Source organism: Marmota marmota, unplaced genomic scaffold (genome assembly GCF_001458135.2).
Source record: "Marmota marmota marmota unplaced genomic scaffold, marMar, whole genome shotgun sequence".
Lineage (NCBI taxonomy): Eukaryota > Metazoa > Chordata > Mammalia > Rodentia > Sciuridae > Marmota > Marmota marmota.
The window spans coordinates 6,756,377-6,783,694 of record NW_026000196.1 but is presented as its reverse complement, the minus strand read 5'-3'; the positions used below and the strand labels follow the sequence as shown (position 1 = coordinate 6,783,694).

Genomic DNA, 27,318 nt, shown 5'->3' with positions numbered 1-27,318 from the left:
AATGGCAAAGCTCCTCTTTTAATCACCTATGCTGTCTCTTCCTGGGCCTTTAACAAACCAATCTGAACATTTAAACTGATTCTGAAAGAGTATGTGGCTTTATTTTTTATTTCTCTAAATTCCCTTAAGTAGGCTCATCTCCCCTTTAATTTTAGTATCCAGTACCAAAGACTCATCCTAAGAAATACTTTGGCTTGTAACATACTTAAAATTTCTTATATATAATTTCTACCTTATTCACTTACATGGAATAATAATAACCATCTATTGAGTGCCTAATAGGTACCAGGCAATTTGCATACATTATCTTATTTAATCCACACAAAAGAAGAAATTGTTCTCCCTCTCCCTCTCTCTCTCTCTTCCTCTCTCCCTTCCTCTCACGTGCACTCCAGCTCTTGCGCTCACTTTTTCTCTCTTTTTCCTTTTTTCAGAATCTAAGGTCTAGAGAATGTAAGTAAATTTCGTAAGATCACATAGCTCTAAGCAGAAGCTCAAAGATTTAAAATCTGCCTGACTTCAGAATAAGGGGGTGCTCTGCCCACCTTCTCTTGGGCAATCCCCGTCCCCACCTCCAGCTTGTTCCTATGGGATGAGCTTATCCTGGAAAAAAACAGCCAGGAGCAAAAACTGTATTTAAAATTCTGAATTTCAGATGCTGCATTGACCCGGTCCTCTGCTTCCTCCTTCTCCTCCTCCTCCTCCTGTTGTTTAGTCAGAGGCAGATCACAAATTCCTGGGCTTTGAGGATTAGAAGAGAAATACAATTCCCTACCAGGAGGAAGTCAAGGGAACACAATGTTCTCTTTACATGCAAATATCTTAATTACAGCTGGTAAAGAAGATATTTGTATGGAAATTTATGTATTTTTATATGTTATATATTCAGTTTGTCTCCGAAAACAAAAGGCTTTCTGCACTTGAGGGAGGAAAATGGAGCCAGTTATGATACCTCCATCACCGCCCCCCACAGGAATGGAGAGAACAGTAGACTCAACATAGAGGCCTCCTGCAGCCTCCTCCTCTCCTCTCTTGAGAATGGGCTCCAATATACACATGCCTCAGGTTCTTGGAATTTTCTGGTGGGACATCTTCCCTGTCTCTCCACCCCAATATCAGTGGTCCCCATGGAGACAGGGTTGGTAAAGACAGCATCCATCCACTCCTGTATCACCTTCTCTGACAGAAGAGAGCAATGGGATTTTAAAATTGCACAGATGAGACTGAGTTTAGGAGACCACTTGGAAACTGCTCTCAGAAAGAAAATGGTATTATCTGGCAGGGCAAAGGAAGGAGGTATTTTTATTCTGTTGGTTTTCCACCAGTCAAGACATAGCCAGTGAATAATATAACCAGTTGTCTATGAAAATACAAGACTATTTCAGTCACCTAAGCATCCCTTAGTTTTCCTGAGTATTATATTGCCTGCTTTATAATATAAATCACATTTATCTGTACTAAGGACATGGGATGAGATAGACTTACCTTGCAGAAGATAGGATTCTGGTTAGACATGATAGCATCCTACTTCTAAACAAGTGTTAAAAATTAGAAAGAAAAAAAATAAGTCTCACTGATAATCCCTTCTTTTTGTTGCAGGCTGAAAATGTAAGGAGTAAACCTGTGGAATCCCAGGAGAAGCTCAGGGAAGGAGTGAGCAAACCATCTGTCTGGGATGATTGTGATGCCATTGTGCCTGGGGCCATCACATATGACATTTAAGGCTCCTTTCAGCTTCATGTTTCTTTAAAGTTGGATGAAATGATTTGGCATTTGCTCATCTGTTTTTCACACTCATGGGATACAAAATGGACAGAACGGCCTAAAAGATGCATTCTTAAAAATCCATCCTGACCCACAATTTCACTGTTACATATTTTCAAACCTGTGATCCAAAACTGCAAGGAAATCTGAGTCCCCAGACTCTGGCCTTCAGTTCACCATTCCAAATTCCATTGATTCTAATGCCTTCCTCTCCATTATCCACTGCTACACCACCACTGCAGCACCCAGTCTCACTGCCTGTAGCTTGGACAACTACAATGGCTCACTTCAACACAAGTTTCTGTGACTGTCCATCAGCTACCCAAATCAAAACAGCTGGTCTTCCAAGCGTGGGTGGATATTTTCTTCCATGCATGTATCTTGAGTTTTGGTCAGTTGAATAACACACCATTCTAGACCACTCTCCATTTGCTTGCTTCTGTGCCTTAGCTCACACTAACCCCTCTGCTTGGAATGACCTACTAGTATTCAATCCACTGACTGCCAATCAACTTCTCAAGGTCTATGTCATTGTTCCATTGTTGAAATTTGTAGCCACCTTTTTATATGATTGCCCTCCCTCTGGCTTACAATAGAGATACAAATTTTTATCCTGTCTTACTTTTCCTAAGAAATTTTTATTTCCCTGGGAATAGAAATTGTGTTGTTTTCAGACAGATATGGAGTTGAACTGAATCGTGTATGCCACACATGGACCTTGTACCTAGGGAACTTGGTACAAGAGAGGAAATTAACCAGAACAGACAAAGTTCAGCAAATATACAAACTAGATTGCTCATCTTAAAATTATGTAAATGCTCTAACACTGAGGAATCTCAGGGTTGGGAACACATCACCAATCTTCTCTAAAACTCCATTTTCGCATCCAAAAGTGGAAGCCAGCAATCATTGATCACTTACTTCTTTGGGAAGTTCTCAGAAGACACTCTTTCTCTCCAGGAAGAGTACTGAGGAGGTTTCCAAAGGCTGGTGTGAAAGACCAAAGTTTCACTAGGTTGAAAAATGAGTTCTTCTTCCGTTGGGTTGGGAATGAGAATGTACACCATCAACCAGTGAGACACAAAGAGCCAGGAGAATTCGATGGCAATTAAAGGCAGAGTTAGTCATTCATCAATTGCTTAGTGCTTTTCTCTGGTTATTATCACTGTCACTATTGTATGTGGACAGAACAGTGTCCTAAATCTTCACCAGGAAACCTGCTGAAGGGGTTACATTGCTCAGTCTCCAGGATAAAAAAGCCTTCCCCGCTCCTGGCCAAAGTGCTTCAAGATCCACACAACTGGGACAGGCATGGGATGGCAGAATAGCCATGGCTCTTTGTTCTTCTCCTGCAGCTAGAGCTGCTCTCTGTTTCTCTCTCTCTCTGCCTGCCTGCATATCTATTTTATAAAGTTCTATTTGAAGATGAGGTTTTAATGCAGTAAAAACAAAAGAATTGCATTGGATAATTCAGCACCTAATTCAACCTTATGAGTTGAAAATCAAGGACACTGATTTAAAGTCAATGTCACCAAAGTCACTAAGTGACTGAACTGGGGCCCATTATTTAATGCCTGCTCCAGGAAAAGGAGGAATGGACCCACAAATGCATGTGAAGATGAAAGTTCAGCATATCCTTCAAACTCCCAACTAAGAATCCATGCGGTGGCAGAAAATAATGCTATTAGTGTGGCTAGTACTTGTGAAGAGATAGGGTATCCTCAAGATGATGAAAAAGAAAGACAGGAAGCACCCACTTGATAAATGATAAACTTAGGTCCTAGGGGGGGAAAGTGAATTTATCCCATGTCAATGGTCATATCCAGGAATAAACTGAGGCTTCCTGGCTTCTAGTTCTGCATTGGAGATACCATGGTAGTCACAGTTGCCAAAAGCCCATAAGCAAAGCTTATATTCCCCAGGACTAGTATTCCTAGGCCATTGAGAGGGAAATGTCCCAAATATCTCCTTTACATCATTGTTAGAGTTCATGGCTGACACCTCAACTTTCTAGTCATCATGTCTTCTCTAGGTCATCTTCAAATCAGATTGCTGGGATGTCCCATAACAGAAACCACGAGATATGTCTTGGTATTTACTTCTGTCCTTTATGAAATGATTGAGTTTTAGGTAGATATCCAATATTACCACTGCATTGAAAAAAAAAGTATAAAATGTATGGGGTATAGAGATGGAAGAAAGGATTTATAGAATCTCCATTTCTGAAGAATGTATTTGAAACTTTTGCCCATATAATTCTTTCACCCAGTTGATTGGAGTATGAGAACCCTAAATATCTCAAAAAAAAAAAAAAAAGAAGAAGATGGTAGAATAGAAATTAAACTTCACTCACTGAACTACATCCAGGTAATATGGAAAAAGCTTGTTTTAAGACAAGAAGTTGTTCTTTTATTTTATCAGAAATGGAAAAAGGCCTGGGATATTGAACAGTTGTGGTCTGGGGTCAAAACAAATAGAAATTGCTTGAGATGACCTTGACTTTACCCTTGAAACCTCTGGCCATTTCTCCCTTTTATCCCGAAGAAACAGAGCCTCCTTTTCACCATTATACACAAGACTTTAGTCCCATAGAAGAAAAAAAAAAAAAACCACAGAACTAGACATCATAGAACTAGAATCTAAACTTCAGGTATTCTATATGAAAGTACTATCTTTGATTCATGCAACATAGACACAAAACTGGCACTGAGACAGAGGTTTCCTAAATACCAGTCCTATCCCTCAACAGACTTTCACATTCTAAAATGTCTGATATTTTGTAGATAATTAGAGTGCAGATCCACTGGCTTTAATCAAGGAAACAAGGTTGTAATACCTATAATTAGCATAAATCTATCCCACACACCTTCCTCTGTATTCCTTGCCTCTGCAGCTTGGTGCAGCTTAATAGGTCTTAGCATTTAAGTTGTTTTTCTAAATTCACTCAAGAAGTGCATACCATGGCACCCTGTCTGCCTGGAGATCTACTCTGTGGCCATGTCTCCTAATTAACCCATGCACCCGCTACCAAAGTTGAAGAAAAGAACAAAGGTGTGGTTTAGGGCCTGGGAATCTAAGGAGACCCCCCCCCCCTTATTTCTTTTAGCTTCCTGGCTAAGCTCTAGCAGAGAAAGTTAACTCCGGCCCTGTCTGCGCCCTGTCTAAAGATGGTTTCCCAAGACTGCACAGTTCTAAAGATTTACTATGAGAATCTGCAGCTACTCGACACTCACAAAATAAGGGTTTTCAGCAGCTCTGGGCCTTGGTGCTACAGGAGGGTCCTATAGCCCACCTATCCCCATTCCTACTAACTGAACCATGGAGTCCTGGGGCCTCCAGAAAGTACATCAAGGGTTGTCCTGGGATACCAAGCACTAAAAGAGAGACTGAAATAGGGAGAACCAACCTCTCACCCTACTTCAATCACAGCAGTCCCACTACCCTTAAAATAGGAATTGGTCAAGTGCAATGTGGTAGCTGTGAGTGTATCCTAGGACTGTAAAAAGGACATTAATGGTAAAAGTCATAGAATCCAAACAGTATAATTAATAATTTGTGCCACTGACAACTTTTTTTTTTTTTTTTGGACAAATGTACCAATGTACCATGGTTATAGGAACAGTTGGGAAAATTGGGTGAAAGGTATTCGGGAACTCTATACTATCTTTGCAACTGTTCTGTAAATCTAAAATTACTCCAAAAACCAAAAAAAGGACAATGATTATAAATCTTCCCCATTGTTCTCTATATAAATAAAAACATGGGTAATAAGTTATTAGAATATTTTAAAAGCAACAAAGAAACCATCAGGCCCTGTTCTTGGGGTCTGGCCACTGGATCTCTTCTGAGACTCATCTTCTGAAATTCAGTAAAACTTTTCTTTCCCTGGTATCTGGGTCTACTCAGGAGAGCCTAATGATTGAAACCACAGGGATGAATCTGGCTAAATCCCCTTCAAACAAGGTCAGCAATTATCAAGGTCTGGTATGCCCAGCTGCTGATCCTTTCTAACCCAGTTTAGCTGCGGGAGTGGGTGCTGGGTCTCCCTACCCCTGGCCTCAAAGGAAGGAACTATGATTCTCAGAGTGCTTGGCAGATTCTTGCCCAAGAGGAGATGAATGCAGTTTTGAGCTGCTTAAGATTTCCAATCAGAGGAACATAGATTGGAGTAACAATTGAGCACAGGCAGTTCTCTAGCCTTAATCTTGCCTCTTGGGAAGAACTACTTGTCTAATTGGTCAAGGCTGGGCATGACACCACAACTCCTTCCCCTTCTGAGTGGTGGGTGGAATGGCATATCCTCTTTCCTACAGAGAACAGAAAAAATCTGCCTCTGGGCTGGGGTTGTGGCTCAAGGGGTAGAGCACTCACCTAGCATGCGTGAGACACTGGATTCAATCCTCAGCACCACATAAAAATAAAATAAAGGTATTGTGTCCACCTACAACTAAAAATGTATATTTTAAAAAAAATCTGCCTCTCTAGGAAAAAAGCTGCCATATTCCTGGGCTGCTGTGCTGGACTGCAATGCCTAATCTGGGGACTCAGTGGACAAGCCCACTCTGGCTGCAAGGTGAGTCCTGCATCAGCAATGGTTCCATCATGATTCAAGTGCACATTATTATGGTAACTTGCTGGCCTTCTCTGCCTCAGTGGGCTCAGAATTCATAATCTGGAGAGGAAAAAGGGGTTCTTACTACTGAGTGGGCCTCCCAAAAACCCCAATAGAGAGCAGGGAGCACAGATGGCACACTGGGATCCTGAAAGTCCCTTGAATTGTGATCAGTCGCTTTTAAAGGTGAAAGCAAACTACAAGTCGTTTTGTAGATCACTGACTCCCTCAGCCCACTAATATCCACTTGACTTCCATCTAAGGACCTCTCCCTAGTTGAGGACAAGCACAGCTAGTCAACATTTAGAGAAGCCCCAGACTCTCAGCTCAGATGATATGGTAATCAGCCATTGTTCTGGATGGTCATAAAACGGAGAGGGGCTTACATCATGTCCTTGGTGCTTGAAGCTCTCTCTGCTTCAGGCCATGTCCTGGATTGCTTTCCTCTGCCATGCCTCTCCACCATGAGTTCTGCCTCACCTCAGGTCCAGATCAATGAAGCCGTCCATCTGTGAACTGAGACCTCTGAAACCATGAGCCCCAAGTAAACTTTTCCTCCTCTGTGTTGTTCTTGTCAGGTCCTTTGGTCACAGTGACAAAAGTGCCGACTAAAACAGACAATACTTTTGTCAGGAGGGGAGATGACAGAACCTATGCATGCCAGGCCCATGGACAACAACCAGAACACATTCCTTCATGGGACTTTCCCCTTCTCTCTGACTAGGCATTCTAGCTGAATGCCTAGGATGACTGAGGACGCCACATAAGGACAAGGGTAGTGTTCCATTAGCCTGAATGGCCATGTGGAGGAGGGCTACTCTCCCCGTGAGCGCACCTGTTCATACTGTGATGTGACCTGAAAATGAGCTTCTATCAGTGTTGGAACCATTATATATTTTTGCATCTATTTGTTACCGCAATTGGCCTACCTTAACTAATACCCTTAGGTAAGCCTTGTTCAGAATGCTCATCTTGGAATTGGGGAAACCATTTTTTTAATTTTAACTCTAATAACAGTAACAGTAATTAATATTTATTGAGCATTTATCATCCTAAGAGCTTTATATGTATTACCTCATAATCTTTACAGCAAATGCATGAGATAGGGGCTATTAACTTCATTTTACAGTCGGAGGCACAGAAAGGGTAAATAACTTTCCCCAAATCATATAACCAGGAATTATGAAAGCAGAGATTCAAGTCCAGGCAGTGTGGGTCCAATTTTCATCACTGTCATGGGAATACCATGACATCCGTAAAATCAAATACTTTACCAACCAGATTGTCTTGCTCTAAGGTCATTATCCTTCCTTCGGGTGCTGCTGGGGACCGTGGCCTGGAATCTCCAGCTTAGAACCCAGTGCCATGCTCCCAACTCCTAAACTTGCTTCATGGCCCTGATGTCTTTGCCTTGACTTTTGCATACTTCCCTCCTCATCTCCTGGACACTTGGCTTTAGTTTCTGCCAGAACCCTGCTTTTGACCTTATGTCATTATCTCTGACTCAGACCACCACTCACCCGTCTCCTCTGGACATTTTCCCCAGAAAACTGTTTTTACTTCCCTAGACAACACTTGCCAAGATTTTCCCTGCCACCTACTGCAAAATTCCCCAGTATCCTCACCACAGATTTACCTTGACTTGATGGGTATCTGATTGCCTGTCTGGGCTCCTCCTGGTCTGGCTTAATCCACTTCCTGCCTAACTTTGAATTCACATTCTGACCTTATTCACTGACATTTTTATTGGGTGTTTACCAAGGAACTAGGTAGGTACACAGGACAGCAGAGTGAACAGGAAAGCCCACTACCAGAGTAGGATCAGTGCCAATCCTCTCCCATTCCACTCCCCCCCAGATCTCAGCACATCATCTCCCCGTCAAAAAAAAAAAAAAAAATCTGAAAACATTTCAATTCTGGAATCTCAGCGTCTTCTCCTTCAGGATGCTCAAAACTTTTTTTTTTTTTTTAATTCTAGATTGATCTCCTAGTGTTTAATGAAAGGTATAATGGTACTCAAACCTTGCCCTTATCAAAGCCAGTTTAAGGATAGTCTGGAAGCCCTGAGCCAGGGATCCACAGGAGGAAAAGGCATCTGTCTTTGGCACCATCTTAAGAAGAGAGAACAAATTGCTCCAGAGCTTTGATGCAGGAATGTTTATTTTCTCCATCTAAATATGTAACAGGAAATTCAACAGTTCACCTTTGTAAATCGTTTGCATACCACTTATGTAGGAGCCAGATGGCGCCTCTTTGTTTTCAGAAATTAAAAATGAAAAAAGGAGAATATAAGGAGGGGCTTATCTCAAGCTCCCCTCCTGCTCCCCTAGGTACACTCTAGAATCCTCGGAGAGCAGGAGAGCACAAATAGATGCACACACAAACACACACATGTCTGAATTACCTGTTTATCTATATTAGGCATGAGAAATGAAGCAAATTCTTAGGCCCAGTGATCAATGGTAGCAGAGAGGTGAAGCTTGTCCTGGGGTATCTGCTTGCAGACAAAACCCTTCACAGCATTCCTCCATCTGATAAATCACTGTTTCCCTGAGGGTCTCAGCCAGTGCAACTGAACAACAACATCTTAGATAAATCACTGGGACATGGCTTTAGCTCTAAGATTCAGAAACAGGAACAGGACCATATAAACACTGACCAAAAGAAGAAGCAAGCACTGATGACCCAGTATGTCTTCATAAGTTGAAATCTTACAAATGAATTTTTCCTGAGGTGGTCAACTTAAAGACCCTACTCCTTTAGGGCAGCTGTGTGATCCCAAATTATTTTTCAGTGGTCAGGAGGTTCCTCTTTCTAACCCAGAAAGTGCATGTGGAAATAAGATTAGCTCCACAGTTTGTTTGTTTGTTTTGCCCTGGGTGTGAGAAGAACTGAGGAAGATAATGAAAACAATAAACTTACCCAGTAAGTATTGAATTACAGGCTCTTTACACAAATGAACTTACTTAACATCAGCATTACTCTATTGAGTAAATATTTTTGTCCTCATTTGAGAAACAGGAAAACTGAACAGAGGTTAGGGCAAAGGCATGCAGGTCACGTGATTGCTAATAACAGTCAAATGTTAGAAAGTATCACAGGTTAAGATCAGGCCCCAGACCCAAGAATACCCTTGTTGTCCCCAGTGTCTTCCAATAGGAATGATAAGACTTCAGACTGCATTATTATGACCTCAGGCTAATGTACTGCTGCCTTTTGTTTTATAGAAGAGTAGGGAAAGAAGATGAAGTCCACATGAAGATACAGCACAAGCCGCTTGTTGAATGTGGAGAGTATAGTACCTACCCAACACAGTGGAATAAGCAGCTTCCCAATGGTGTGCTGAGTTTTACTGCAATAGCTATCCTTCCTTGTTCCATATGTCCTTGGAAACAAAGGCATACATTTCCAAGCCAGCTGGCCTCAACTAGCAACCTGGCTTAGCACTCATGAAGGAGGAGTTGAAGATACAGCGAGCATAGACATTTCCCATTTATTCTCCCTTCCTTAAATTCACCCTGGCACCCACGGAAATTAGATGGGTTTACTCCTTGAAACTCTCCCAGGAGTAAAGAGCAACGGTTCACAGCTGCTAAAGCAAGGGCAAAGAATTATCATTGGGACTGTGATTTGTTTTATTTGGTTTTTCTTTTTAAACCCAAACAGAGAAATATTAAGTGCAAGCCTAGAAGCAAGTCTGAAGGCTCAGTTTGCACATTCTGGTCAGTCATGGTTTCTTGGTTTCCCAAGACCATGGTGAAGCCAGCAAAGACCATCTTGGCCTAATTAAATATCTTCCCTGCACAGAAAAAAAAAGTAAAACAGTGAGCCATCCCTTACTTTCATCCACTCCACCATAAATCTGAGCTCAGTCAGACAATCCAGCAAACCCTATTACACAGAGTGGAGAGGCAATTAAATGGTGCCAGTTCTAGCTGGCCTCTAAGAAATCGATGACCCATGGGCCCTCTTAGTAACCACACCAATGCCTCTCTTGAAAATGAGCAGAAAAAATGGTCTAGATACTAAAAAGAGACTCCACTTTGACATTTCCTGGCAGGTCTGCTCTGGCCCAGTGTGTGGTACTTGCTATATTTTGTTCTTTTCTATCTCTGGACACTGGATGGGGCTGGTGGCTACAGAAGCTGCCCAGTGTGCTGTGGACACTCTATTTTCCCCCCATGTGGTCTACTTTGCTCATGATAGTACATCATTTGTCATCCTTTGTACCACATTTTGTAGCCATAAAAATCATTTCTTAAACATTGCATTTTTCTCTGGATCTTTGCTAAAATGAAGTTCCTTGAGTGGTCCATTTTAATGCCTGAGTGATCATGATTTAGGCAAAGCTACATACATGTGCCAACCCCAAATTCCTAGCCTCCTGGTCCATCAGGCTCAAGCCAATAGGACCATCATATTTGGGGTCATCGACTCATAATACAATCATCCATTCCTTGCAAAAAGATGAGACAAGTAGCTCCTACTCCTCTTGCTATTGGTTGAATGTTTGTGTTCAAAGTTCAAAGTTAGGTTAAGCCTAACCCTCAACATGATGGTTTGGTGGGGAGGGGTCTTTGAGAGGCAATTAGATCATGAAGATGGAGACTTCAAGAATAAGATTAATGCCTTTATCCAAAAAGACCTCAGAAAGATCCTTTGCACATTTTCTTCCATGTGAGGACCCAGTGAGAAGACAACTATTTATCATAATGTGCCCTCACCAGATATAGAATCTGTAAGAGCCTTGATCTTGGACTTAAAAAATGAGAAATAAAATTTTTGTTGTTGTAACATCCCCAGTTTATGGCTAAGACATCCTTCCGCTTCCAAAACATTATTCTCTCTCTCCTTATACCACCTATCCAAACTACTCCCCTAGTTAATGTCCCCATGCTCCATGTATTAGAGACATCTGCCTCCCAATCAATTTGCAGACATTACTCCATCTCTGGGTTTAAAGTTGCAACCACATTTCCCCTTTCTGAGAAAAGTGACGCTTGTGGTCATTCACCCTTTCCCTGGCAATAATCAAAACCATCCAATGATCCATGGGAAGATTTCCAAAGACTAAGGAGAAAAGTTGTTTTTGGAAGCAAAATAAGATCCTATTAATATGAAGTAGACAACTGTATGCATTCAGGAATCTTTCCTTAAGGTCTAACTTGGCATCTCTTCAAAGCTGGAAGCTGATAGGATGCTTTCTTTCCTCATCTTTCCAAAACCATTAGGATTATCTGTTCAGCAGTGTATTAACCATTTTTGCTAGTTTTCTTTGGGTTCCACTTTTCATCAAGATCTATCTTTGGAAAGAAGATCATCCTTACATGGTCACAAGATAATTCCAGAGAATAAAATGTGTCATGGTTAAGGCTAGATTAGGGACTGTGCTGGGAGATGTTAAAGTACAGCACCAAGTTGGAATTACCTGGGTATGGATTTCTGTGTGTGTGTGTGTGTTTGTATGAGCATTCATGCATGTAAGAACACAATAATGCCTATGTTATTGCAATGTACAGATACAGTTGAGTCAAATGTCCAAGAGGAAGAGCCAGTTGAGATAATAATAAAAACATATGCCAAGCAACAGGAGTGATCAAAAGATAACTAACTGTTGAGTGTGCATCTGAACACTTGTGTGTATATGCGTGCACCAGAGTGACAGGGTTAATGGACAATGACAAAGACATGTAAGCAAGGTGCTAGCTCTGCTGCTGAGTCCTTCAGCTGGGAGAGTCACCTTACCCTGTAGTAATCGGTGCTGTAGACATCTCTGGACATGCCAAAGTCTCCAATCTTCACCAGCAGGTTGGCTCCAACCAGGCAGTTCCTGGTGGCCAGGTCCCTGTGCACGAAGTGCTGGGAGGCCAAGTACACCATGCCTGAGGCAATCTGACTGGCAATGTGGAGCATTTGAGAGAGCCCCAACTCGCCCTTGGCTTGGCGTGGCTGCCCATCCACGAGGATCATTGCATCTGGCCCATGGGCCCTGTGAGGAGGTGGGAAGGAAAGAGGGAGCAGAGAGAATTCAGGAGATCAAGGGGAAAGACCTTTTTGGTTCCCAATCCTCTGGAATGCTCCACAGAAATGAGTGAAATTCCCCTTTCCAAACTTCTATACCCTATTTCTACCTACCCCAAAGTATATTAAATGAATATGGGTATGGCTGAAACTCTACAACCAGATTCCCGTCGAAGATGACAGAAGACATACTCACATGGAACTGGGAATAATCCCACTATTTTTAACATCTTACTGCTACAGAGGGGTTCCCCCATGGGATAGATGCTTATTATATAATAATTAATAAAACAACAACTAACTTTTATATAGTCCTTACTATATGCCAAGCACTGTTCTGGTTGTTTTGAATATATTCAATTAATCTGTCTACCCGGACTTTGAAATTAAAAAATTGAGAAATAAAGAAAATGATCAGATCAATCGCCAAAGTTCCAGAGGTCTCAGAATGGCTATCTTGGTAATCAGGAGACAGAATTTAAAGCCAAACCTTGACTTATAAAAGAGCACTTTCAAAGGGAGAAAGGAATTTAAAACACATTCCCAGGTCCCCGCCCACTAGGATTCTGATTGGCTGGGCAGAGCATATTCATTTGCATTTCCCACAATTTCCTGGTGCTGATATAGGCCAGCAGTCTACACCTAGCAACCATAAATAATAGGAAACTCGAGGGTCCTCACTCCTAACCACTCCACCACACTTCTAGCCCTGGGTAACTCAACAACAACAGCAAGGCAAAATGGAGAGACCCTCTGACTCTGCAGCACCTAGAGTACTCCAGCACCCCTTCCATCTCAAATTAGGGCCTGGATTTGTTTTTCTAACATCTCGACTTGTCATATCTGTCATTTTTAGTGCTCACTCTTTTCTCTAGAAAGCCCAATGAGCCATAACCACACCGGGGGCCCTTATTTATGAAGCGGTGGCCCAACGAGCCCTGGTGTACAGCGAGGTCTCAGCCTGTTTTACTGCTTCTCCAGTTTCCATTGAAAGGCACCATTAAATATGAACACTCATTTTATTATCTCCGGTGAGCTCCAACTACCTCACTCCTCAGAAGGGGGGCTGCTGCATCAGCTGGCAAGCCAGGGGGTCACTAGGTAAGCACAATGCCTATCCACCAGGAGGGCACTCTCCAGCCTGCCCCTAAATACCACCAACTTGGAGATATGAGGGCAGGCACGGCCAACCTGGGGTCACGGAGGCTGTGTTTGGGAGAGCAGCAGTAAGTCAGCTCCCAGGAAAGGTTAGTGTGACCTATTGCTAAGAGCTTCTGGCACCAGGGCATTCTGGAGAAGTCTTGACTGAAAGAGCCTAGGGAGACAGATTAATGGCATCTACTGGGAATCTGGTTAGCAGTGGAGGCAAAAGTCCAGATTACATTGCAAAAAAAATTACCCCCAAAACTCTGTTGGGCCTTGACTTTTGGATAGAATCCTCCATGCTGTCTTCAGGAAAGGACTCCAGAGAAAAGACAGAGGCTAAAGAGTATCAGCAAGTCCTTGGAGGAATGTGCTCATTGTCCATGGAGACCAGGAGGTGATCCAGTGCAGAAGCTGCCCCTCACCTTGTGCCTTCCTTTCTACTTCTTTTGATCTGCTTTTACTTTTCTTATTTTCTCCTGCTCCCATTCCGTGCCTTTGCTCTCACTTCTCACTCTTTCCCTCCATTCTGCTCCCTTGTTCTTCCTCTTCCCTTACATTGGGCAGGAGAGGGATACACAGAGACACACAGCCAGGAACACTCTTTAGCCCTGCTGGTGGCACTTCAGACTGAAATACTGGGTCTATGGAGAGGGTGTGGTGGAAAACGGAATATGCCCTCTGACCCCAGAAGAATGAAAGCACAGGGAGAGGGGAACCCTGATTATTGGGAGAGAGTGATTCCTAGATTAGAAACGATCATGATGCGTAGCCATAATAGTAATAGTAGAAATGATAGGAATAATTTTAATAGTAGCAACCATTCGCTGAACACTTAGCTACATGAAAAATCCATCTAGGTATTACATATATATAATCATCACAATACTATGAGTAGTGCAATTTGCTCCACTTTTAATTAACGTGACAAGATGTGAACCCCAGTTTGTTTTATGCTAAGGACTGAGTTCTCCAGGAAAATCCCAGTTTAGGAGGCTTTGGGCATTCTACAGATATTTTTAATTCTCCCAGGGTCTTTTTTTTTTAACCCAGATTATAAAAGAGCCCCAGAGACCCCTTCAGTCCATTACTTGGTACCAACTCTTTGCGTTTCCGCCTCAAAACTAGGACACTCTATGGAATGTTGCACTTCAGGGGGATGCTCATCATTTGTCGGTGAGCGGGTTAGAGCCCTGTATACCTTACATTTGAACTCTGGAAGTTTCATTCACAGCCATAAAATTTGATGGAATTCAGCTAGTGGTGAGGCAGAGACCACACCCTAAGTGTCCAGAACCTGAGAGTTCAACCTGCTTCTTGGGAAACTGGATTTCACAGTTCCTCACACATGGCTTCCCCCATACCTAGGCACTATGTGTGAGGTGACAGCAATGGAAGGCTGTCACAGGAAAATCTTAGTTCTTTTCTAGTGAGCTGCTGCCTTCCCTAGGGAAAGTGGATTCTTCCCTGCAACTACAGCCTGAACTTCTGACTGGGGTGTCAGTTTCATCCAAAGCTTCTCAAAGTCCAGGTAATCCTTCTCCAGACTTGGAGAAACTCTTCCTAAAAAAATAATTTTATGTGTGTGTGTGTGTGTGTGTACATATACATATAGAACAATATATATAACAGCACTATCCAATAGAATTTTCAGATAATGGAAATGATCTGCACTGCACTGCTCATTTGGCAGTCACCAGACACATGCGGCTACTGAGCACTAGAAATATGGCCAGTGAGACCAATAACTGAACTTCTAATCTTATTCAACTTTAACTAATGTAAATCCAACTTCAAATAGCCATCTGTGGCTACTGTCATAGACAACACAACTCTAGAATTTACCTGAGGAAAATCTTCCTTTTTTTTTCCAACCATCTCTGTCTTCTGATGAATTTTTAATCTTGCACCCTCCTATTCATCTTCAAGAAGCCTCTGGCAAGAAGGTTTCCAGGAACGCTGCCCAGGATTAGCCTTACTGTGCAAGTGAGATGTGCAAGGCACAAAGGGGACAAGCTATTTGCAGCATTGAGAGAGGGTGGCCCTAGAGTCTTGGAGTTGTAAGTGACCCACTGGACTCTCCTGGGACCCAGTCCAGACTTTTCTTCTCAGCCCACCCTGGAATCAGGAGAAAGAGCATAGGCTTTTTATCTTAGGGACATAGGCCTTAGGCCAGCTGCTAAGGGGATGATGGAGAAGAATGAAAGGGTGCATCTCGTTTCCCAACCTCAGACTTAAGAGTTCAGTGGGGGGAGTGTGACTTCTGACTCTAGAGACAATCTCAGGGGTTGGGGAGTCTTAGAGTCAGTAGAGAGAAAGACGGCAATCCTAGCATACCTGAGGAACTTGTTCAGGTCTCCATGCTTCATGTACTCAAAGACCATGATGAGGGGATCCCCATCACCGCACACCCCATAGAACTTGACAATGTGTTCATGTTGCAGGTTGGTGAGCAGCTCGGCCTCCCTCTGGAAATCCTTTCGGGCAGCCAGGGTGGGGTCCTTCAGGGCCTGCAAATAGTACAGCAGCCTTTAGCAACCAGAGGCAGAGAGCTTTTCCCATGGAGAAACCTGGCACCACACATTGCTGGGTTTCCAATAAATGAGATTTTAAATGGAATTTAAAAATGAGGATGCTAAGTCACTCTGTAAAGCACAACCCCACCACATTCAGCATTTTGATCCACATAAAAAAGAGAAACTCACTTTCTGACATCCACATCCCATGTGCTGGCCAGTGATTTTTAAACTGTGTTCAACTCAGAGTCCCTTGGAGTCCTCAGAGGTGAGTGTGAATGACAAGGGGACACGGATGTGAAATGGAAGGCCTGAGAAAGCCCCTGTTCCTAAGGTTTTCTTTAAAGAAATGGTCTCCCTGCTAACACAAACAGTGCAAAAACCACTGCCCCAGTTGCTTTAGCCTTGTAAACCAACACACCCAAAGCCTGCCAGAAATCAGGCAGATGATCTAATAGTTTCCTTGTCTGTTTGAGTCCTTAGTTTTCAATGGTGATGGAGTTCTCTATTTGCCGAGGAGAGTAAGCACTTTGGCTTCTAAAAGACACTGAGTTCTTCTACCAACAGTTTGGAGCAAGCCCTGAGGGGTAAGTAGGGTGACAGCCATGGAATGGTAATTAACAGACAGCAGCTTTAGAAGCATCCAGGATCAAGTAGAGAATCACAAAGTCCTAGTACAGGATGAGAAGGTGGACATCTGGTGGCCACCAAGATGCTACAACTCAGCCCTGTGGGGGAGGCAGACCCAGGTAAGAGGGGCAAGTACAGACCAAGCCCTGTCCTGGTCTAGGAAGAGACCCAGGGTGTGAGTTCCCAATGTTGATTTTTTAAGCACCAACAGGAGACCATGTGACCAAAGCTGAAGACTTCAAGTGTATCAGAGGAACCATGGACAGGGCACCACCACCGGGATGAGCAATGCTGGTCAGGATGGCTAAGGCCTGAGCAGGGGACGGTCCCTCTCCCAGAGGAGCAGCCTGCACAGGCACACTTGCACATTTCCCCATCCTCCCCATGAGGTCAGAGGGCAAATGAGGCCAAACATCCACTTCCTTTAACTGACGATGTATGGTGTAAGTATTGGGTGTCTTCCAAAAGCTCATGCGTGAGACAATGCAAGAGGGTTCAGAGGAGAAATGTTTGGGTTGTGAGAGTCTTAACCCAGTCAGTGAATTAATCCCCTCATAGGGATTAACTGAGTGGTAACTGAAGGTGGGGAGGCCGTGCCTAGAAGAGGTGGGTTCCTAGGGATGTGCCTTTAGGGTATGTATTTCGTTTCTGGCCAATGAAGTCTCTCTGCTTTCTGGTCATGATAGGAGCTGCTCCCTCCAACACACTCTTCCACCATGATGTTCTGCTTCTCCTCGTGCCCTGAGAAAGGGAGCCATCTGTCTATGGATTGAGACCTCTGAAACCAGAGACCCCAAGTAAACTTGCCTCCTCCACAATTGTTCTGATCAGATCTGTTAGTCACAGCAGCAGCAAAAATGCTAATACAGACAGTTTAGTGACCTCGATAGACACAAGACGCAATGAGGAAATGAGTGTGGAATTTCCTCACTATCAGGTTAGTGAACGTTGAGACAGACTAGAGACTGCTTTGCATGCTCTCTGGCAGGCATCTGGCCTGTTCTGGTTATTCAGGCACTTTGACCTCCCCAGTAGATTATGCTAGCCCCCCAGCCAGAGACCTTTCTCCTACCCTGTAGCCCATTAGTTGAACTATACCAGCTGCTTTACATTCTAGCACTATAGTAGTATGAATCTATTTTTTTTAAATTCATATCTATGTATCTACAGGTAGGCCCATCCAACCTCTCAGTCATTGGCACATATCAGAGATGATGACTGTTATCATGAAAACCTACTACCATCTGCTTATTTGTTCATTTGCAGAAACTGAGGCTAAGCCTGTCTAGGAACCAGCCACACGCAAACATCTTACACAACAGAAACTTAAAATGAACACAAGTCACCCACTGGTGAGCTCCATGGTGCCCCACTAGTCAGTAGCAATACTTCCAGGGCCATCAAAGTGGGTGTGGTCTCTTGTCCAGAGATCAAACCCCATCCCAACTTCAATCAACAGCACCTTGCATCTTTTTTAAAGTCTGAAAGGTTTCTGCAAAAGAATATTTAATTAAACGGTACCACTGCTGACAAAAAAAAAAAAAAATGTTAAAAGTTATCTGGCTTCACTTGCCCATTTTACAGGTAAGAAAGCTGAGGCCCAGAACAGGGAAGGGGTTCGCCAAAGATCATGAAACCAACAGCTTGGATCTGGAGCCCAGGGTATTTTCCTACCTAGCACATCTGCTTAAATCAGCTGATCAGATAAATTAGGCACTAAACAGGTCCCCCAGGGAATGAAGGGCCCAGGAGTGAAAAGATGTGTTATCATTGGGGAGAGGATAGAAAAAGGCAGAAGGTATGGATGCCTGCAGAGTGGCTTCACCCAGTGAGGTACAGGCCTATAGGGTAGACCAAGGAGAGAAACAAAGTGTGAGGTTCATTCTGCCCACCCATGGTTGATTTTTATCAGAACTAACTCTATGCACTTTCCCTTCTAGCGTTCGCTGCTTGCTTTGAGTGGTTACTTATGAATAAAGGATGAGGCTTCAAGGCCCACCACAAGCAGAACAAAGACATTTGCAAGCCAGAGAGTCATGGTGCAGCTCCGGGTTGCAGCCCAGAGCTGCATGAGTTGGGGCATGGACACAGGATGACTAAGAGTGATTTATTTATTTTCATGAAGAAGAAGTCAAAAAAAAAAAAAAAAAAAGGAGCCCAGCATGGGTGGGATGGGAGAATATAAAGATTTATGTGAACGCTGGATTTATGAGAGGAAAAAATAGATCAAATTTGGGGCCAGCCAAATGGCCTCTCTCCATCTCTTTAAATCATTCTCTCCCACAGTCTGGATGTCAATGGCAGCCATGGGATATTTCCATTCTCAGCTCTCCAGCAGTACCAGCCAGTGTCCCCCAGGCTGGCACCACACACTGCATGGCAGATGAGTTCCTCCTCGGAGAGATGGAGCACAAAGCATCAGCTGTCTCTTCCAGTCTTCCGTGCCCTTTTCTCTGCCTTCACATGGGTTTTCCAGCAAAATGGGTCACTGGTCAGTGGCAAGGGAGAGAACTGGTGTTTATCATCACCATCAACCATTGATGCAGTGAGAGAGTCTTGCCAAGAGGGTCTTGAAGCCAGGGAGGCTCCGGCGAGGTCCTTTGAGCAATATCCAAAAGCAAAGAGAAGAACTGGAGTTTGCCTTCTTTATCTCCTTCTTTTTCCTCCAAAGTTTGGGGACATTTCTCTTTCTGCTCTTTCCCTCCATGTGCATCAGATCTCAGGAGCATTTGCTGCCCAGGGGAGGGTTTCAGCTGGGCTGCTCAGCAGGATGGGAGGCAGCAGGCTAGGGGACCAGAGCCCTGGCTGCTCAGTAGCTCCCAGCACCTTCAGAGCCACTTGAAATCTTCATCTTGTCCAGCCTAAGGGATCTGCTGCCTTCCATTTTTCTTTTATTTTGTTGGGAGAAGCTATTTGTATGGATACTCGGTTTCAGATATCATTAATGTCCTGAAACCCATTTTATTATACACAGAGGGTTTTTGTAAACATTCAACCCCTCACTGCCCACCCCCCACCCCCGTGTCTCTCTCTTTCTCTCTCTCTCTCTCTCTCTCCCCCTTTTAACTATGATAATTACTTTTCTTTTAGTTCCTCAAAAGCCATTGTCTTGTCCCCTTGGTAAGATTTGCACATTTACCAGGGAGGAGGATTGGTAGTTACCATATTTACCTATTTAAGCAATCCTCTCTCATCTCTTCTGGCTTAAAACTGGCCATTGGCTTCCCATTGGTTTTAGGATAAAATCCAAACTCCGTAACATAGTCTTGGACTCTAAATGTCTGGCCTCCTCATTTCTCTCCACCCCTCATTCATTACACTTCAATATCACTGGCTTTTCTCTATATTTACACTTTATGTTTTAATGTGCCTCAGGTCCTTTGCAATTGCTATTCTTTTGTTGGGAAAAATTCATAAGTATGCTATATCTTTATGACTGGCCATATTAGCCAGCACCACCCATAACCTCTGCAGAACATATTGACTGGTGCCCATGAGCCCCTTAATGCTCACTGATAATTGAATACTCAGAAAGGTACTTCTCTGCCAGAGAGGAGTTTACCAAGAGTTGGCTATGATTGCCACCAAATTCATCCATGATAGTTAAACCTGTTAAAATAATCATGTGATACAATGAAGAAACCACTTAAATAGGAGTGCAGAGTGGGAAGTTTTTATGGAAGCTAGGGTGAATGCTTTGGAAAGACCTGAAAAAGGTCACCGAGTCAAAGCATTCTTAGGAGGGGAGGGGAAACCTGCTAGATTTTTTTAGAAAATAATACAGATCTGAGATTCTGCCCTCAGCTTGTTTTACAAATATTTTATATGACTGTTTCAATTTAAAGCAACCAACACTAGAAATCATGAACACCCCAAACAAAAACAAAATAACCCTCCGAACTAAAAGGGACCCAAAAGCTGAAGTTCAGACATATTGAAAGAAACATAATACTAAATCCAAATGACTAAAATTGTCAATAACCAGAACATGAATTTCCTGCAGAGCAGGCTCATAAAGCTTTTTAAACAAGTAAATGCTCCAAGAGAATGAAAAAATAATTATTTTTCAGTAAGAAAGCATGCAGTCAGAACAGGGATATAAAAAATTAACAAAATATTAAGGGCCAATTAGATGTCTTAGAAATAAACTATGTGGTCATCAAGGTTAAAACAAAACCCTCCACAGACAGGAAAAACTCTAGACCAGAAAAAACCACAAGAAGTGTTTACGAATCTGAAGAGTACTGAGGTTCACTCAGGACAGGACACAGAATGACAGAGAAAGAAAATAAGAAAAGCAGAAAGACCCCATTCACCATCTGCAAGGAAGGGGTTTTTCTGGGTTTGAATGCCCTGTAAGAGCTTGCTTGCCAAATGACTATTTAAAAGTGGCATAACCAACTTCAAAACTCCGTGGATCCCATGACACATAGACCCCAACTTAGGATGCTTCAGCTTAAAATGTTTTGACTTCACACTGGTTGAAGGGATATGAATTCAGTAGACACCTTCCTTTGTATTTTGATCATTTCCCTGGCTAGCAAACGGGGTCCAATCTCTCATGGTGCTGGGCAGCAGCAGCAAACCACAGCTCCCAGGCAGCCACAGAATCACCAGGGCAAACGGTACTCTTCAGGGTACTATGTGGCTAAGCTTGGATGTTCAGTGGGTTCAGTGAATTCAATTTGACTTATGATCTTTTCAACCTTACTTATCAGTTTATCGGAGCGCAGCTCCATCATAAGCTAAGAAGCATCTGTATTTTACCATCACACACGCACCACAAGTACAGGCAAATTGTGTCTGTCTTATCCTGCTCTCCATTTCTTTCATAGGTACTCATCTTGGCTTCCCAGCAGGCTGCAAACACCTTAAAAATATTTGTTTCCATCAGAGCAACTGCTGGAGGAAAAAAAAAAAAATCTTGCCCTTTGATTTAAAACCATGATTTTGAACAAACCTAATCTTGGGTTATACTTGCAAGTGTTTTCCAGAAGTGCAAAATTACCCTATATCAAGACGGGAACAAACTCAAGAGGAAGGGGCCTGCAAATAGGAGGAAGATCTAAAAAGAACAGAGAGCAGGAAAGGCCAATTCTCAGGGGCACTCTGGAGGAGATAGGCATGTCCTTCAGGGCTGCTCGCTGGGCGGATCCACTAGGTGGCCAATGGAGTAAAATTCCAGAGTGCTTATGTTCGTGAGGATCCCAGACCCAAGGAGAGAAGGAAACCCCTTTAAAAGGATGGAAGCAGCGGGGCTGTGGCTGGGGCTCAGTGGCAGAGCGCTTGCCTAGCATGTGTGAGGCACTAGGTTCAATCCTTAGCACCACGTAAAAATAAACAAATAAAATAAAGGCATGCTGTCCATACACAACTACCCCCACTCCATTTTTTTTTTTAAAGATGCAGACAGAAACACATTATTTGCATTACCTAGTCTAGGTGCTGCCCCTTGATGCCACACTACTCAGGGGAAACTTTCTCAGGGTTCTGGCCATCATTTTATTACCTGCTCAAAGTGCAAAACTGTTCAGTTCATGTACCAGTCAGTCCCCACATGGATGCATGACCACCCAGTGGATTAGTGTCATTCTGGACATTAAAAGTGCAAGGGCAGTGTCAATTCTACATTTAGGGACATAATTAGAAACCTTTCCATATCCCTGGTCCAAGCTGCTGAAAGATACACCAGCTCATCTGACCATCTCATGTCAATGCAGACATACAGAGCAAGTTTATACACAGGATGTATAGTAATAATAAGCATCAGCCTTTTATGAGGCAAAACTCTCATTCTTTCTTTCTTCCTTTTTTTCTAGAATACAGAATAGAGGTCAGCAATCTACTTCTGTTTTGTTAAAAGAATTATTGGAAAGCATTCACTCTTCTTGATTAAAGTATTATTTGTTTGTTTATTTGTTTTGGTACTAAGCATTGGTCTAGAGAGAGGCTCCTCCATGGAGTAAGGGTGGAGGAGGGTAGTGGTAGTAGCCAAGCCTCTTCTCCATACCAGGCAGCTCCAACTGCACATCTGCCCAGTGTCTCAGCAGCACAAAGCCTTGTGGTTAATGGACCCACCCAGCAGCTTCCAGGAGCAAGTTACCCACAGTCACCTGACCCTTGGAGTCTAAACATGGACCCCGTGGCAGGAATTTAAGAATTCCTGGGCTGGGGTTGTGGCTCCGTGGTAGAGTGCTTGCTAGCATGTGTGAGGCACTGGGTTCGATCCCGTGCACCACATAAAAATAAACAATAACAAAAAAATAAAGGTATTGTGTCCATATACAACTAAAATATATATATAAAGAATTCCTGTATACCTGACTGCTCCACTCCTGCTATCTGATACCCTTGAGCAATGGCTCCCCAGGCCTCCTTGAGCAGCCCACCCTTCATCCAGCTTTGCTCTTGAAAAGGTTGAGTGACTTTCCATGTATAGATGATTCATCCTACAGAGCCACTGGGGCAGGAGATCCAGGACCTGCAGAACTAACTCAGCACCTTCCATCAGCATAACTTGTTCTCCAGGCAAAGCCCCCTTTGAATTCCACAGCCTTTGACCTCAGAAGCCAAAGGAAGTTGGTTTATGTCCAATGGAAAAGTCACTGACCCTGTCACACGTTCCCTGAATACATCTGAGAATCTAGCACCATCTTCTCTGGTGGAGAATGGGTGAGCCTCTTCCTCTGCCTCCCTGGGCCTCAGCCAGCCCTCTCCCTGGTGCCCACATGCTCCAGAATTTACCTTCACTGCCACCAGCATCTTGTCCTTGGTTGGGCTGAGGTTGTAGCACTCAGCCAGGAAGACCTTCCCAAAGGCTCCCTCGCCCAGTTCTCGCTTCAACACTATGTCCCTTCGCTTGATGTGCTGCACATCTGCAGAGGGGAACAGAGAGGAGGCAGAAAAGTCAGTCTTTGGTGTTTGTCCAGACAACAAGGGATATGGGGCGCTTCCAAGTCCACAGTCGGGAAAAAACAAACTCTAGCACCCTGATTAAAGCATGGAAACTGGCTTTGCTTTGGAGTTGCAGAGTGTGACTCCAAATTAAATCTCAGCTCTGTCCCTGACTAGCCACTATCCTCTCTAAACACTGCTTTTTCAGTGGAAAACCGCCCACAGTAGTTAGTGCCCAGGAATCTGGTGTTACTTAGCAATAGTTGTTGGAGAGGGGATACAGCAGTCTCTAGTTATCCTGCACGTGGTTCCCCCGGGATCTTGTTAAAATGCAGATTCTGATTCAGTAGGTCTAGAAGTCCAACATTCCAGTTGATGACAAAGTACTTTTAGTAGGGTTCAGAATCACATTTGAATCCTAGTTCCATCCCCTTGCAGGTTTTTCTGAGTTGGGAAAAGTTATTTAATCACAGAGCCTCAATTTCCTCATCTGCAATATGAGATTAACAACAAAGGATGAGAATCCATATAAAGAGCTTGGCCCAAAGCCTGGGACAAACTAAATTGTATATGTGTGTGCATATACACATGTGTCCGCGTGCACACACACACACACACCCCCATATACTGGTTCTTTTTGTAACAATGGCCACAGTGACCCCAGCATAACAGCGCCTGGGTCATGATAGAAACTACTCATGGACAGCTAAAACCATTTCAAAAAAACCTTCCGTTGGCCCATCCTTCTCCTCCGAGAGAAAGGACACTGAAATTACAAGTGGCCAATTCAGAGACAGCCCCAGAGTGAGGGCCTGTGCAGAGAGAGGGGTTGCCATTCCCTCTGCTAATTTAGCCACCTAATTTTAATTAGGTTCTCCTGTCTGCCAGGAGAAAGCAGAGCTGTGACCTCAGCCCTCCCACCTCTTTGGAAAGAATGCTACCAAGGAATTGTACAAGCAGTGGGCTGGCGCTGAAAGGAGCCAGCTCGAGATTACTCACTGACCTTTACATTAATTGTTCAACAGGCAGAAGCCCATTAAATACCTGTATTAACATTATGAAGAGCATCGCAGAGCCAGGAAAGAGGATTGTCTCCAATGACCTTGTCGAAAATAAAAGCTGAAGGGGGAGGACCTTGGCAGACTGTCCTCAGGAGTGAGGAGCCTGTGACAGGGACAGAGGGACATGGCTGGAAGGCTTCGGTTAGTGTCTTGGTGTGTATGGGGATTTTTTTCAGAATAGACTACACAAAACATTGTTTTTCCCTATTAAGGCTCTTGATATCTCACAGTATCCTAGACGGTCCGCCTTGTGAGGATTTGTGGGAGGAAACCATGGCCCTGATTTCTAAAGCGGCTGCCCCACCCTGCCAAGCTATGTCTCAGCCTTTACAAGTAGGGAATTAAAAATCAGTTGCCTTCTTCACTCCCTCAGCCTCTGCTTCCCAGTCTCTGAGAAGGGTATTTGGAGGCCTTGAGGGGAAAGCTAAAGAGTTCCCCACTAAGAGAAAATTGGAGGTCAGGACCTCTCTTGGGAGGCCATCTGCTCATTGCTGCCTAATGATTCCCAGGTGATTAACAATGACGCACAGGTTCCTGCAAGGGGAATGGAGATGGGGCTGGTAAAGGCAGCTCTTCAGTGCCAAGCCCCAGCCTCTAAATGCTCAGGAATTGGTAAGGCCTGGGGAGCTAGAGGCACTTGATTTAAGATCTGGAACCTCCAAAGCTAGTTATTTTACAGAACACCTTGGATTTCATATTTCTCATCTGTAAAATGGGTTTGGGGGATAATACAAGTTCTCCCTCGCTATTCCCTACGAAAGTCTGTAAATGTTTAATTCGTCCAAAATGTAGGTGTTGTAAAACAGTATTTGGATCACGCTGTTATCAATTTCATAGGAAAATGAAGGCCAAGTCTGGTTCTCACCTGGTGGCTGAGGTGGGCTTGGAATCCAGAGCATAATAAGGACATGAGAGAACAGTCATGTCACTTAGGGAAGAACACCTTCTCTGGCCCAGACCCCACTCTCCCTCTGCATTACAATAGAAGAATGCTTCTCAAACTGGAACCTGCACCAGACTCGCCTAGAGAGTTTGTTTAAACAGATTGCTGGGCTTCTCTCCTCCAAGGTCCCAACTGAGCAGGTCCAAGTCAGGGCCTGAGAATATACATTTCTAAGTTGTTGATACCACTGGAACAGAACTGTTGGAACAGGACATTTTTGTAAGGTGAGGGAATTAGCCAGTTGGAAAAAAAAAATCTGTTCACCTTGACTGCTTGAATTTAACCAGTCCCATGCCTAAAAGACATTAAGTTATGCCCCACCTCCAGAAGACCAGGAAGCCCTCCCAGACTCTGGACTTACCTCGTCTTCTCCTCCCCTCCCTAGCTGTGTAGACTAGGCTGAGCCATCTCCTCCCAGAGCCTGAACTGCCCATCAGTGCAATAGAAATCATGCCTCTCTTGTGTTCTAGAAATGTCTCCAGAAAGGCAAAAGCAACATAATGCATTTTTCTGGGTGCCTAAGTCCAACTCTGAGCTGGAGGTCCACACTAGTTTCATCAGGGGTTCTCGTTCTCAGCTACAATGAGTGTAAAATGAGAATAGAGGCGCTTTACCAAGAGCAGGACTCTGGTTTTCATCTGCAGTACCTGGGTCACGTCAAAGAACCCTGCCTCCTCCCCTCCCTCCCTGCACAGCAAGATTCACAGGCCCTGAAAGATTCAGCCAAGCCAAGTGGGAGCCGCATAGAGGGAGTGATTTCCCAACCCTTCCTCAACATCCAGAGAATTGAGAGCCTGGCAACAGCTGCAAACTCCCTGCTGTTGGAGGCAGAGGCTCAGACAGCTGTGGACCTTGAACATAGCAGGAGGCAGGTGACCACATTTTGGGAAACTTGTCTGCTCTCTGTAAGCACATGAAAAAGGCTGGGATGGAAGCCTACCCTGGGCCAAAGTATCTTCCCCCAATATGTAAATGAATCATTCTCAGGGGCTCAGTACAAAATAGTGTTGGTTCATTCCAGTTGTCTTCCAAGTATAGGGACTTTGACTTTGAAATCAATACCTGGGCTTGGCCATGGGTGGGATGGTGAGAGCTGGGAAAGGGTAGACAAAGGAAGAGAAAGAAAAACAGATTCCATTCCACCTTAAATCCTCCTCCAGGAGAGAACTTCTTCCAGGTCATGGGGAGAAGAGGCTCCATGAGGTAACCAGGGAGCTTTGGCAAAGAAAAGCTGGATTGGGGCCAAATGCACAGGGCAAATCACTTGCACATGAAAAAGCCCATGTACCAACGAGATTCTAGACTCCAAAACACCAGGGCAGTAACTGCTTTCCTGGAACCCACCAAGGAAGAAGCAGGGCAAAGGGATTGATGGGCACCAAATCGTGCAATGTGCTCAAGGCTGGTTCTCATAATGATCTTGAGAGACAGTGTTATAGGACCCCTTTCACAGATGAGAAAATGAGGGTAGGATTTAACCTTCCAAATTCACAAAGGTAAAAACTGACCAAGGACTCTCTCTTCTTTCTATGACCAGTTATTTCCTTTACATTAGGCTGCTTCTACTCTGTCCTTCCTGACTTTATAGCCACTCAATTAGACCTATCCACAGATGCCCAAAATTCTACCTTCCACCATCTTCCACTCCTAACCCGCTTTCTCTGACCCGGTTCATCTTGGGACTGTATTACAGCATCTTCCCAAGGGAAAGGGCAGCCACTCCCCCCCCCCCCC

General features: G+C 43.8%; 1 protein-coding gene and 2 long non-coding RNA genes across 6 annotated transcripts in view; 2 read left to right on the top strand and 1 right to left on the bottom strand.

Moving 5' to 3' along the window:
• Positions 1-11,963, top strand: part of LOC125612488 — a 79,722-nt gene extending 67,759 nt beyond the window's left edge. Inside the window, exons 2-5 of the long non-coding RNA XR_007342843.1 lie at positions 1,600-2,114; positions 4,034-4,131; positions 6,250-6,337; positions 9,604-11,963. This is a non-coding gene — a long non-coding RNA (uncharacterized LOC125612488). The remainder of the gene's footprint in view (positions 1-1,599; positions 2,115-4,033; positions 4,132-6,249; positions 6,338-9,603) is intronic.
• Ntrk3 (neurotrophic receptor tyrosine kinase 3) overlaps positions 1-27,318 on the bottom strand; it is a 329,603-nt gene that overhangs the window by 52,831 nt on the left and 249,454 nt on the right. For all 4 annotated transcript variants that reach the window (XM_048790284.1, XM_048790285.1, XM_048790286.1 and 1 more), the window contains exons 12-14: positions 23,431-23,561; positions 15,878-16,050; positions 12,122-12,365 (exon numbers count right to left, since the gene is read on the bottom strand). In XM_048790284.1, coding sequence (XP_048646241.1) covers positions 12,122-12,365; positions 15,878-16,050; positions 23,431-23,561 — 548 coding nt within the window. The remainder of the gene's footprint in view (positions 1-12,121; positions 12,366-15,877; positions 16,051-23,430; positions 23,562-27,318) is intronic.
• On the top strand, positions 16,010-18,946 carry LOC125612489. The gene is made up of 2 exons (XR_007342844.1): positions 16,010-17,623; positions 18,627-18,946. It is a non-coding gene; the product is annotated as an uncharacterized LOC125612489 (long non-coding RNA).